At 46.1% G+C, this 13,117-nt stretch overlaps 1 protein-coding gene across 1 annotated transcript; it reads left to right on the top strand.

The window, feature by feature from the left end:
- The first annotated feature begins 4,573 nt into the window (after positions 1–4,573).
- Positions 4,574–6,538, top strand: JUN (Jun proto-oncogene, AP-1 transcription factor subunit). The gene has a single exon (XM_021542268.2). The coding sequence runs from the start codon at positions 4,916–4,918 to the stop codon at positions 5,858–5,860; it is 945 nt and encodes a 314-aa protein (XP_021397943.1). The 5' UTR covers positions 4,574–4,915; the 3' UTR covers positions 5,861–6,538.
- Positions 6,539–13,117: the final 6,579 nt, after the last annotated feature.

Below are 13,117 nucleotides of genomic sequence, written 5' to 3' on the forward strand. Positions count from 1 at the left end.
TAATTAAAATGATTGGTGGGATGAGTAGGTGAGGGGGACAGGCTAAAGGGCTTGACAAGAAGGAAGATGAAAAGGACTGAGTGCGTACGGCTTGGTTATGCGATGACTAATGGAGGGTGGAGGAGATGGACACGATATTCATTTACAAGTGCCTGTGGTTCTGAAGAGCATTTTTCATGTGCAAAATGAACACTCACTCAACACTGGCTGGGCTTTTTTAGAGTTTTGATTCCAGAGTCCTCCACATCAAGCTGCGAGTCCCACTCTTCCCCCAGCCTTATCCATTCCCACCTTTCCCCTGTGTCCCCAGGTGTATTGATTTGTTTTTATTTCAGCCACAGTTCCTGGATCTCCACCTGGCCACAGGAGTCCTGCTGGGAGCAAAGAGCAGGAGGAGAGGCCACGGAAGCTGGGGGTGGATGAGGTGGCAGCTGTGCCACGCCTGTGCTGTGCTGCAGACTTGGACCCACTTGAACCGAGGACGCAAACACGCCCCGAGGAACCGGCGAGGGACTGGGACCAGCAGAACCCGGGAATGATTATTTTACTTCCACTTGGCCTAAGGAAACTCTATTCCTTGTACCCTCTCACTCCCACCTTCTTTTACTGTGCCTTGATGGAGTAAATAAGAGAAAAATACTTTTGCTTTCTGACTCTTCAAACTCTTGTCTCCCCCAGTTGGAGAAAACTGGTCTATAGTAACTCCTTAAGCAAGTGTGCAAAAATCCAGGATTTCCCAGTTTTACTCACTTTAAGATGTGAAGAAGGATATCACATTTAGAAAGTGTGAAGTCCTGTTTTTTTAAAAAAAGAAGACAAAAAATCTACATAATAATTTTCTATACAATAAAGGTGTTATGGAAACTTCTCTGAGGAGAAGAAAAAGCAAAATATTCTGACATGTCTAAAGAAAAATATATATTGAAATATTTAATATACATGTAATAAAACTATATGGGAAAAAGTATTTTTTTTTTCTGTGACCACTCTTTCCAATGTAAAAAAAAATCAGAAACTGACATTTATCCTTTTTTCTTTCCTTTTTTTTTTTTTTCCCAAATAATTTTGAAGTAAGTCAAAATCATTTGAGATGCAGGAGTGAAACAAACCAGCAAACCCATTTATTCCTGGACACCAAATATAATTTAGATGGATGTGGTGTGTGCAACAAATTTTAATTTGTCCCTGAAAAGCCATTTAATTATTCAGATTATCTGATTGCCTCACTCAAGCTTCTATTGATTGATTAGAGAAGCTTATAAATCAAAATGTGCATTACTGTTGCTCAACGCATCGGCCTCTCAGAAATACAGGGCAGGGATTGGCAATTCCTAGCCACAAGTTAGTTTATTGAGCCATGTAAATGGCTCTGGTTTGTACCTGGGTCAGGAAGCATTCCCTCATCCTACTAAAGGAATATTTTCTTAAGGATGTCAGGAAAGGGGGAATAAAAGCCTGGAATTAATAGGTGTTTAATAAATCAGAGCATAGCCACCAGCTCCTTGGCTAATGGCCATGAAGGATCACTATCCATGGGTCCTGCTTTTGGATCTGCTCCACTCTGAGTGTGTCAGCGCCGATTTTGGGACTGAAATCTCAGCCAAACCCTCCCAAAGGTCCCCAGCTAGGCAGGAAATCCCCTGGGAGCAGCCAGGAGCTCCTGTCTTTGATTTCAGTGCTCTGCTGCTCCGCAGAACCTTCACAAGCACCTTGGCTCTCTGTGGCAGGGAACAACCTGCAGTGAGCAGCAGTGACGGGAATGGGTGTCCCCAGAGCCACAGGGCCCCAGCTCCCAAACTGGAATGTCTGCTCCCCAACCCCGCCTCTGCAAGAGGAAGGAAGTACAGAGCTGAAATGGGTGGAGGGGAAAAAAAAAATTAAATTAAATTAATCCCTCCCGCCTGATCCAGCCCTTACTGAAGTTAATCAAAACCTTGCAGATCAGTGAGCTCCAAAGGCAGTTTTACAGGTTATACAAATCTGTAATAAATAGAGTGGTTTAAGCTATGCTGACCATGTTCCTCATAGTTTGAATTTTGCTTTCTAGGACAGAAGAAACATGCAGCAGAAAACTCCAAAAGATAAAACAAAACAACACAACCAACTAATACATAAAGGTAATCAGAATAAATTTTAATAGTATTTGTCTATACAGCAAATTAATTGTGTGGCTTCCTATGCACCAGATACCCCCATTTTTAGCTTCATTTGGAAATATTTAAAATCATTTATTTCAAAATAAAAAACTCCATACAACAAACGACCTCGAATTCAAGTCTTACATTTCTTCAGATTTTCTTCCTTGCCCTTTATAAACATGAAAACTGCGGGGTGACACTGAAATCATTTATGGGCTATCCCCGGGGGCTGTAACACTTCAAGGACGGCCACACGAGATCCCCATCTCTGACAGGGGCCAGGAGTGGGTCCCTAGGGAGCCACCCCAAGCCAGGGATGCCCCCCGGGCACAAGTCATTTGCAGCCCTAGGATTTCCAGAGCCAGTGTAGATGCTCCGTGATTCACAGACCTAAAGTGATTTCTCTTCCGTGAATTCATCCATCACGTTAAAATCCCTCCGTCCACCCTTGCCAGGGAGTTCCAGCGCTGAACCGCAGTTCTTTGGTTTGTTCCGAACCTGCCAGTTTCATTTGATGTCCCTTGGCTCTGAGGCCAGAAGAGTCAGCCACAGGTCTCTATTTATCTTGTATGTAAACATTAAAAGGAATTAATTTGAGTGCTCACTGCATTAATGAAATCCTGAGATTTTCTTATGCATGCGCAGTAACTTAGTGCTGTTTGGCTGAACAGTTTACCCAGCTGAAGTTTGAGTTACCTGCAGCCCAGAGAGATGCTAACTCTGTGAAGGCTGTACAGACACCAGCAGCACACAGTGAGCCCCCTCATCCAGTCCAAAACGTTTTTTTTTTATTTTGTGCTACAGACTGTTAACACACTGCATGCATTATTTCCATCATTCCCGTTAACACCAGTGCTTGCCATGTGGCCAAAGTCAGGTGGGAACAACGCAGAAGGAAAAATCCCCAACAACTTCCAAGAGGGGAGCTGGACCTTCACTTTTCTTTCATAGATGCTGATGTTTCTGTTTGCTTCGCTGCTCCTTTCTATACGGTAACTGGTAATTATGTCATTACATCCAGGAAAAAAATAGAACTGGGGAATTTGAAAGGGTGTTTTCAAAATGAACCTAAGTTTGTTAGCTTCACATGTCGTGTGAAGGGGTTCAAGCTGACAGATCAAGTTCTGCACTGACAAAAAGCTGAACAGCAGCAAGCCAACAGCTTCGAGTTGGAAGCACGAGGAGCACTTGTTGCACTGCTGGCAATCAAACCCACCAGGACAGCCCTGCAGTCCCTGTGCCACCCCGTCCTGTCACTGCCTGTCCTCAAATACCTGCTGCACTTTACTCCAGCGGTGGCAGCAATCCCAAATCCCCAGCACGCCGAGAGAAGGGGGTGTGCGGGGCAAGGGAAGGCAAGCGCATCCCTGTGATCAGCGCTCTGCCCGCACGGAGCAGCGCAGCGAGGCACAGCTCCCATCTGTTGCTGCCAGCGGGGACTTTTCTCCTCCGCCGCGATCCTCCGGCTCCAGCCCTTATTCTCCCTCCCGCCCAACCTGCAATTCCACAGCAATACTGGGACACTGTCTAAAATTAGGCCGTCGCTGTCCCTTCCCCTTGGAGGACGAGTTCAGAGAAACCCATCCGTAACCCGGCTTTTTCCTGTCGGGTTTTACTTCCCCTCCGTGTTCTCCCGGCTATTCCCGAGGCCGGGAATCGGCTCTCTGTGGAGGCAGAGCCGTGCCCGGGGGCGGGTGCGGGCGGAGGTGCGGGGGCGAAGGCGAACCCCCAGCGAAACCCCGCGGGGCCGGGCGGGCCAGCGGGGACTCCCCGGGCGGCGCGGGGGCAGAGCCCCGGGGGCCGGGCGGGCGGCGCGGGGGAGCCCCGGGGCCCGGGCGGGCAGAGCCCCGGGGCCCGGGCGGGCAGGGCCCCGGGGGCCGGGCGGGCCGGGCCGGGCGGGCGGCGCGGGGGAGCCGCCGGTGCCGCCCGCGGCGCTGCCTGGAAGCGGCGGGGGCGGCGGGACGGGGAAACCACGTGGGGCTCCCCGGGAGCGCCGCCACCTGAAGGGCCGGACCGGCGGCGGGGGGAGGGAAGCGCCGGAACGCGGCGCAGGCAGCGCAAACAAACAAACAAACAGGCAGATAAACAAACAGACAGACAAACGGACGGACGGACGGACGGACGGGGCTCGGCGCACCGGCGGCGGCCGGCCCGCGGTAACCGGATCGTTCAAAAACAAAAAGACGTCAGCCCACACTGCCCCGCGCGCGCGCCCCCCCCGCCATTACGTCATCCCACAAGGCCCCGCGCGCTCAAGAAGCTTCTGAAGTGGGGGGGGGGCGGGGGGTGGCCATGGCGACCGCGCGCCGGGCCCTGGCCCCGCCCCCCCCTCGGGGACGGGGCGGCAGCAGCCAATGGGGAGCGCGCGGGGTGACATCATGCGCTATTTTTAGCGGGCCCGCGGCCGCTGATAAGTGAAGGGCTGCACGGCGGGAGCGGGCGCAGAGCGCGGGGTGGCGGGAGCGAGCGAGTGAACGAGCGAGTGAACGAGCGAGCGCGGCCGCCGGGACGGTGGAGCGGGAATAGCGCGGAGCCGGGCAGGGAAAGTACTTGTGGCGGCGGAGCGGCGTCCCGGCACCACCGGCGAGAGGAGGAGGAGGGAGGCGAGGCGCCCCGCCAGGCCGGGCGGGCTCTCAGCGCGGCAGCGGCAGCGGCGATCCAGTAAGGCTCCGCGTTTCTCCTTCCTCGGCTCCGCGTTCCCCTTCCCCGGGAGGGTCGGGGTGCCCGCGGGGAGCTGAGCGGCGGCCGGGCAGCTTCCCTTCCCCGGACTGTGTTCTATGAGTGCAAAGATGGAGCCTACTTTCTACGAGGATGCGCTGAGCGCCGGCTTCGCGCCGCCGGAGAGCGGCGGGTACGGATACAATAACGCCAAGGTGCTGAAGCAGAACATGACGCTGAACCTGTCCGACCCCTCCAGCAACCTGAAGCCGCACCTGAGGAACAAGAACGCCGACATCCTCACCTCGCCCGACGTGGGGCTCCTCAAACTGGCCTCGCCCGAGCTGGAGCGGCTCATCATCCAGTCCAGCAACGGGCTGATCACCACCACGCCGACCCCGACGCAGTTCCTGTGCCCCAAGAATGTCACCGACGAGCAGGAGGGGTTCGCCGAGGGTTTCGTGAGAGCTTTGGCGGAGCTGCACAACCAGAACACGCTGCCCAGCGTCACCTCGGCCGCCCAGCCCGTCAGCAGCGGGATGGCACCTGTGTCCTCCATGGCCGGCAGCACCAGCTTCAACACCAGTTTGCACAGCGAGCCCCCGGTGTACGCCAACCTCAGCAACTTCAACCCCAACGCGCTCAGCTCCGCGCCCAGCTACAACGCCAACAGCATGGGATACGCGCCCCAGCATCACATAAACCCGCAGATGCCCGTGCAGCATCCCCGGCTCCAGGCTCTGAAAGAGGAGCCGCAGACTGTACCTGAAATGCCGGGGGAAACTCCTCCCCTGTCCCCCATTGACATGGAGTCACAGGAGAGAATCAAAGCCGAGAGAAAGCGCATGAGGAACAGAATCGCGGCGTCCAAATGCCGGAAAAGGAAGTTGGAAAGGATTGCCCGGTTGGAAGAAAAAGTGAAAACTTTGAAAGCCCAGAACTCAGAGCTGGCATCCACTGCCAACATGCTCAGAGAACAGGTTGCACAGCTTAAGCAGAAGGTCATGAACCACGTCAACAGCGGGTGCCAGCTCATGCTCACACAGCAGTTGCAGACGTTTTGAAGAGACTCTTCGGCGAGAACTGTGTGTTGTGGTACAACTAAAAGAGGAAAAATCCAAAGTGGCAGAGGCATAAAGCTAATGGCAAAGAGCTGAGGGGCTGTCCTGCCTGTGCTCCGCAAAGCGCATGTGTGGAAAGACTGGCAAAGCCTTGGGCTGGAGCCGGGAGCGCAGCGGGCAGCGCTGCTCCGGGAAGTGCTGCTCCTGCTCGGATGAGATGTCAGATCTTCGTTTAACATTGACCAAGACCTGCATGGACCTAACATTCGATGATCATTCAGTATTAAAGGTTAAACTGCAATAGAAACTGTAGATTGCTTTATGTAGTATTCCTTAAGAAAAAAAAAAAAAAGTGGGAGGGAGGTTTGTGGGAGGCTGATAAACAAAAAAAAAAAAAAGAACTGTTCTGCCTGCCTTCAAGTAAATTGTGTATGTACATATCTTTTTTTATTTTATTTTATGAAAGTTGATTAATGTCAATAAACTACTTCATGACTTTGTAAGTTATTTTTATGTTGTTTATTTGGGCACTGCCCAGTATTGTTTGTAAATAAGAGGCTTTTTTTTAGCACTCTGAGTTTACCATTTGTAATAAAGTATAATTTTTTAATGTTTCTGTTTCTGGAAAAAAATTCTAGAAGGTTCTATTATATTTAAGAAAAATAAAATAATTAAAATGTATTTTCCCCTCACACTTTTTTTTTTTATTTTTGGCTAGTACCTTAGTTGGGAAAATGCCCTTTGGGCTGCAGTCTGAAGGGTAGGGATTATGCTGAATTTACTCTGTAACTCCAGACATGTCCTGGAGAAGGTGTGAGGAGGGGAGGGAGAAGCCAGACCGTCCTCATTAAACTCCTACAACCTCTGGGGCTGTCCTGAAGTTGGATTCCCCAGCTGCAGCCTGCCTGCCTGCCTCGTTCTTGGGGCCCAGTTTAGACATCTGACTTCAGGCAGGGTTGTGGAGGGATGGAAAGGCAGGGAACAAAATTGTTCCATAACTGGAGCAACTGGCTACTTGATCTGACATGTTTTTTATTAAATTAATGCCCTCAAGAAGATAAGGCAGGTGGCTGTATTAAGAGAACTATGCTGTAGGCTTCAAAAATAAAAATATTCACCTTTATCCCTGTATTTTCTCAGGTAGGAGGTGATTCTTGTCTGTTAATATTTATGACAATGCTGCTGTCAACAGTAAAATAAGTTTATAACGCTTCCCCTTTCTCTAAATCCTTTCCCTTTTGGATATTACTCTGGGTTCTAACCTTGGCAATAGAAAAGCTGGGAAAACAACCTAGTGGGAAATGAAGATAGCAACTTGTTGAAAAAGCAACTCCTGTTGCTTGTTTCTAGCGATTTGCTGAAAACAGCAACTTCTCAGGCACTTCCCAGGTATTTTTTACAAAACAATTCTGATTTTTAGTGCAATGACAATATACAGGTATCTCTCAGAAACATGCTGCTTTATTCGGGTGGTGGGAAACAGCTTTATTACCAGGATTTTAAACACTGCACCAAATTAATTTTGTTTAATAAATCTATTTGAAGGAGACCAGATGTTTTCCTGTTTGCTGTTTGGAGCCAAACAACTAAGAAAAAATAGATGCTATCAAAAGACTGCCAGAAAATATTAGAAAATCATTATTCTCAAGCAGACAGTTTTTTTAAAAAAAAACTTTTTTTTCCTTAAATTGGAATATGCTTAATTTTAATTGAAGTGACAACATTGGTTAAGGTCACTTCAGAAAATGACTAGATAGTTATATATATATTTATATTTTTACATTTTTACTGTTACCAAAATTATACTGTGAAACTTGCAACTACTGTGGGTCAATTCCTTACAGGAAGCAGAGAAGTATCTTCCTTTAACTTTTCCCCCCATTCTATCACACATTTTACCACACAAGGGGTTGTTTTAATGTTTTAAAAATGCTCATTTGGTAGTGTCCTTCCACATCCCAAGCACGTGTCAAGGTAGGCACCGTTTGGAGGGTGTTTGCTGCTGTCAGAGGAATAGAACTGTAACAACACCAACCAAACAAAGGGTTACTAGGAGGATTCCCAAGTTTGCCAAGAGTACATTTTGCTGATGTCAGCAACCCGGAAGGTAAGTTGATTTTGACCATATGTAGGAATAGACAGCAGAGGGATAATACACAGCACTGCTGGGTGTGGTTTTACAGGGATTTAGCAAGTGCCAACTAGCAAAATAAGCAGGGCAAGGAGATTAATTACCTGCAAAGGTGCATGTTTAACTCTCAGCAGCGCTGGGTTATGGAAGAGACGTTACTAGCAAGCATTTTGCTTAATCACTTAATTACGTAAAAAATAAATACATTACATAAAATAGTATGTTAATTAAACCCAGCTGAGTGACAGTCTGCTCCACCCTAGCCCCATGTGCACACACAGGCATTCAGAAGTGCAGTTGTGTGCTCTCTCCCAGGGTGACATTCTGTGGCGTGGGTGAGAGCTCCTGAGCCATGGCACTGCTGGCTCAGGGGGCACCACGGGTTGGGCTGTTCCTGCCATGCCAATATTTCACTGGTGTCCACTCACAAGGTGGGTGTAGTGCCAGGGAGCTTCACAAGGAGATGAGGAGCACTTCAAGATGAATTTTTCATTGGTCCCTCATCACATTTGAGGATTAGGCCTAAAAGAGGGCAAAGTAAGTTTATATTCTTTCCTCCTCCATCTGTTTTGTAAACAGTGCGGTGGGCCGGGAGCCTGTTGCTATCTGGTCCACCTCAGCCTAGATTAAAATTCAGCACTCTCAAGTTTATTTCTTAGTAGATCACTGTGTGATCAATACACACAAGAGTAATGAAAGACCTGTGAGACCTGTGTGCACTTATATGTGGTGAAATGTAAAGTTTTAACACTTACTTAACTGCCAAGACTAAAATTGCCTAATGCACTATGGGCCTTACTGCTACAAGGAATAGTCAGTCCTCTCTGAGATTCAGAGAGAAACTCTTTTTGTTGCCCCAGCTGTATTCACAAGGGAATATTTTGCAAATAACAGCATTGTGAACATGTATTTTGTTTGGCTGTGAGTGTTGTCAACGGATTCAGGAAGTGAAGTCAGAAAAAGGCAGGGTTTCAAACAGGGCAGGCTACACAGAAATGCCTGGGCAAAGAGCCTCTAATCAGAACAACATGTTTGGGACACAGGAATATTAATTAGAATTTAGGTCTCTATTGGAACCAATAGAAGCCTCACACTTCTATCCCATGAACAGAAGTGAGCTACAAAGAGGGGTTTGACCATCATTATTCACTGAATAATCTAAAATCCAAAGTACATTTCATGATAGGAAGACAAGTAACAATTTGACTTATTCTCCAGTTGGACAGAGTTAGAGTTACTTTCAACCTCAGAACACAGTGGAAGTTTGTACAGACCCCTGAGTATCTGTAGGTCTAAAAAATACCAACCTCAAGCAGAGGATTTTAAATAGCCTGAGGCAGCACATACCCATTTATCAATGAAGTCTAAGGACCAGAGATTCCTTAGCTATCTCTATTTTATAGGGAGCTGTCTGGAAATCCAGACAATATCCCTCCAATCTGTGTGAAAAATGGCTGACAGTTCTGTCCCATGCCGAAGTCTAAGAAATCCATTACAATAATTACTTTCTTGAAAGCAGCTCAGGCTGGAACAAGCTCAGGCACTGCTGGAGAGCACCATGGCGTGGGCTGTGCCATGTCCAGGAGAAGCACAAGGCAGAATTGAAAAAAATCCACTTATCTTTAAAATCAAGCCTAGCACTTTCTCTGTTCTCCACCTCTTCCCTCCCCTTATTCCCAAGACTCCTGTGTAACAACATGGAGCTACCCACATCAAGAACTAAAACCAGTTCAGGCAAAGTTGGTTGTGTAGAAAATAAAAGTTGCAAACACCATGAGTGAACACAAAATATTGCTAACAGGCAGATGGAGAGCAAGGAAGTATTTGAAATTGCCATATACACAAACCCATTATGAAACAGAAGACACCTTAGGAACATCTGGCACCAGCTGAGGGACGGGGGAAGAAAAGGAAGGTGGTATTAGACTTACAAGTAAAGAATGGAAAAATTCAAAATGCAAATGGTTTGCTTTTTGGGAAGGTAGTTCTCCCAGAGAAGTGCTTGTTCCTTGGAATTACATGCACTGCCAACACCACAGCCTGCACCCAAAGGCTGGTGGCTATCCTAATTCTCCACAGATCCATTATTGTTGACATGAACAGGATAATGTATCCTCTGAGCAGAGAATGTGCTCCTTACAAAGGAAACTTGTAGAAAGTCATCATACAATTTACCGTGAAAGCCTCTGATTACTGAAACACTTTTAGAGGGGTTTTGCACAGCAGGGCCCTCTTTTCCAATTCTGCACATCATTCTTTACAGTACTTTTTTGTTAAGAAACAATGCAACTACAAAAATCAAATTAGATTTTCATCATGGTGCCTTCTGTCCTTAAATATCCGAAACACTAGAAGCACAGTTACAATGGGAAAGAATGGCTTTTTAAAATGTTAATTCAATATTGAAAGCACTGTTAATTTTCTTAGTTATAGAGTAACAGCAGACATCAGGGGAAAACCAAACAAAAACCTAATTCAGAAAAAAAAGCAAGTAATCTGTTTTTGAAATCTCATACAGAACTTGATAGGTCATGACTGACCTGATTAATCCAAATCTTGATAAAATACCTAGAAACTGTGAACAAAAGCAGAGGAAACTTAGTATTTGTTTTCCTCAGTCTCCCAATTATTTTATGGTTTGGAATCTTATATTCTCCAAGCAATCTCTAAGTTGAGCCCTTAAACAAAAGGATGAGCAACTTGCTGAAAATTCCTCTGAACTGTGAATTTCGTTCCTTATTCTCTTTTTAATTAAAAGCAATTCCTGTGAGACCTGGCAGCATAATAACACCAAAGATGTGGGAAACAGGATAGAATTCCAGCAGATGGAGCTCAAAAGCAAATAGTCCTGGAACCAGCTGCACAGATGCCTGGAATAGGAGCCTCTGTTTAGCTGGTGTAATAGCCAAAAAATACTTCAGATAAAACCTGTTATCATACAAGTGGGCTAAAACCAGAATAATTTTAACAGCTTTCCTGAATACTTAAAATAACCACTGCAATGAAGAGAGAGATCCTGCATGATTTTAGTCATAGAATAACCACAGTTACATCAGAGGACAGTAAGAGTTCAAACTGAGTGTCCATAGCTGGTTTTGTGAATTCTCCTACCCAGTGATGGCTTAGCTGGCATAGCTTTTAGATGGCTGCTGTTAACACACTTTTCTGCCTCAGATAACAAGTCCTAAAACACAGACCACACAGGGACCATCCAATAACCTTGCTGTCCAAACTCACAAAACCTCTCTCTCACACAGCACTGCACTGAAAAGAGAAAACTGAACAAATTTTGAATCTCCACTGAATGGATCACTGGTAAGTTTAAAAGCATAGCCAAGCACTACCAAAATTGGGGCCTACCTATTTCAAGTGATGGGATTCTCAAAGCTGATGGCTTTGTGTGATGGCAAATCAAACCACATTGACCACTATGAAAAGTTCATTTTCATTTGTGTTCAAAAGCAGTTTTAGAACTTTAAACAGCAGCAAAACTTGCAAGCTCTGGAGTTGTTTTATTTTTACCTGGAGAAATCAGACTCAAAAATCCATAACACTTTAGAGATAGAGCTCAGGATTTATTCAGTTTAACTTCTGACACCTCACAAAGCTGGGATAGGAGGCACCACTGGTTCTCCTTATAGCTGACAGAAAAGCACTGGTCCCTGCAGAGAGTGATCTGGATAAATTAAATTGCTGCTTGAAGTGCCTGTGCCTCAGCAACAAGGTTTTTTTAGTTTAGGAGCCTCCAGTCAGATAGGATGAAACCAGGGAACAACAATTACCTGATTAGAATCAGGAGACATTCACTACACAGAACATTTTGCAAACATCCACCACGTGTTAGTGATGAACATATTTCCATATGCAAAGCTGTACTCTGCTGCAGCCTATACATAATGTACACCTTTTTTTTCTCCTATCCAAATATTATCCCCAAATATTAACTGTGCAAAACTCCTTGCAAGAAGTAATTAAAAACAAGACTTACAATGAACCCTCCAGTGGTGTCTCAGGGCCCCAGTCAAGATATGATCCTTATCTTGTTAATAATCACAAAGTGTCTGACCTAAATACCTGAAGGGAAAAAAAGGAACCTGAATTCTTCAGGCAAAATCCATCCCCAATTTTCTTGTTTGGCTCTGCTCTCAATCATACAGATTGTCTGTTCTCTCTGCTTCCTGACTGAATAAGATAAAGTATTTATAAGTACATATATTTTAATTAGTTAAGCAAGTGCTTTAATATGCAAAACTACAAAACAACTATGTAAAAATATACAGTAAGTGCAGCTGACTCCAGAATAGATTTGCAGTTAGTCTTCAAAAAGGTTACTGACCAAAACCAACCCCTGGAAAGTCAACATCAAATTTCCTTCTTTAAATAATTAATTGTAAGCAGAATTTAATGTTCTTTGCCCAGGTTGCTCCTCTTTGAAGCAGAAATTTTTAACCAGTATCTTTCTGGTACAGCACAATTTCCAGTTCTCAGGAGTGTGACCTATGGAAAAGCAGGCAGCTTTTCTCTAGGCAGATGTATCTGTGCTTTTAATACACCAGCATGATTAAAGACTTCTGGATTTTATTTCCCACTTTTGCACTCCAAAAACCACCTCAGCTCAGTATATTTAGGGAAGTGCTCCTCACTAGACTTCAAACTACTGACAGTTTAAATTCTGTGTAATTTTGGAGAAGTAACAATAAAATTTGGCCAATTTGGCTGTTTCTCAAAATACTGTCAGTTATCAACAAAGTAGCACAAGTCCTGAAGAATCTAAATATCCCAGTTTTGAAAATCAGGCCAGTGATGGATGAGGGAGGGAGAAAAGGAGGAAGGAAAGGAGGAAAGGAGGAAAGGAGGGAGGGAGGGAGGGAGGGAGGGAGGGAGGGAGGAAGGAAGGAAGGAAGGAAGGAAGGAAGGAAGGAAGGAAGGAAGGAAGGAAGGAAGGAAGGAAGGAAGGAAGGAAGGAAGGAAGGAAGGAAGGAAGGAAGGAAGGAAGGAAGGAAGGAAGGAAGGAAGGAAGGAAGGAAGGAAGGAAGGAAGGAAGGAAGGAAGGAAGGAAGGAAGGAAGGAAGGAAGGAAGGAAGGGCAAAACACTCTGTACCAGGAGCTGGGTTTTTCTTATCTTAGAT

This window comes from Lonchura striata, chromosome 9, assembly GCF_046129695.1.
Source record: "Lonchura striata isolate bLonStr1 chromosome 9, bLonStr1.mat, whole genome shotgun sequence".
Taxonomy (NCBI): Eukaryota; Metazoa; Chordata; class Aves; order Passeriformes; family Estrildidae; genus Lonchura; species Lonchura striata.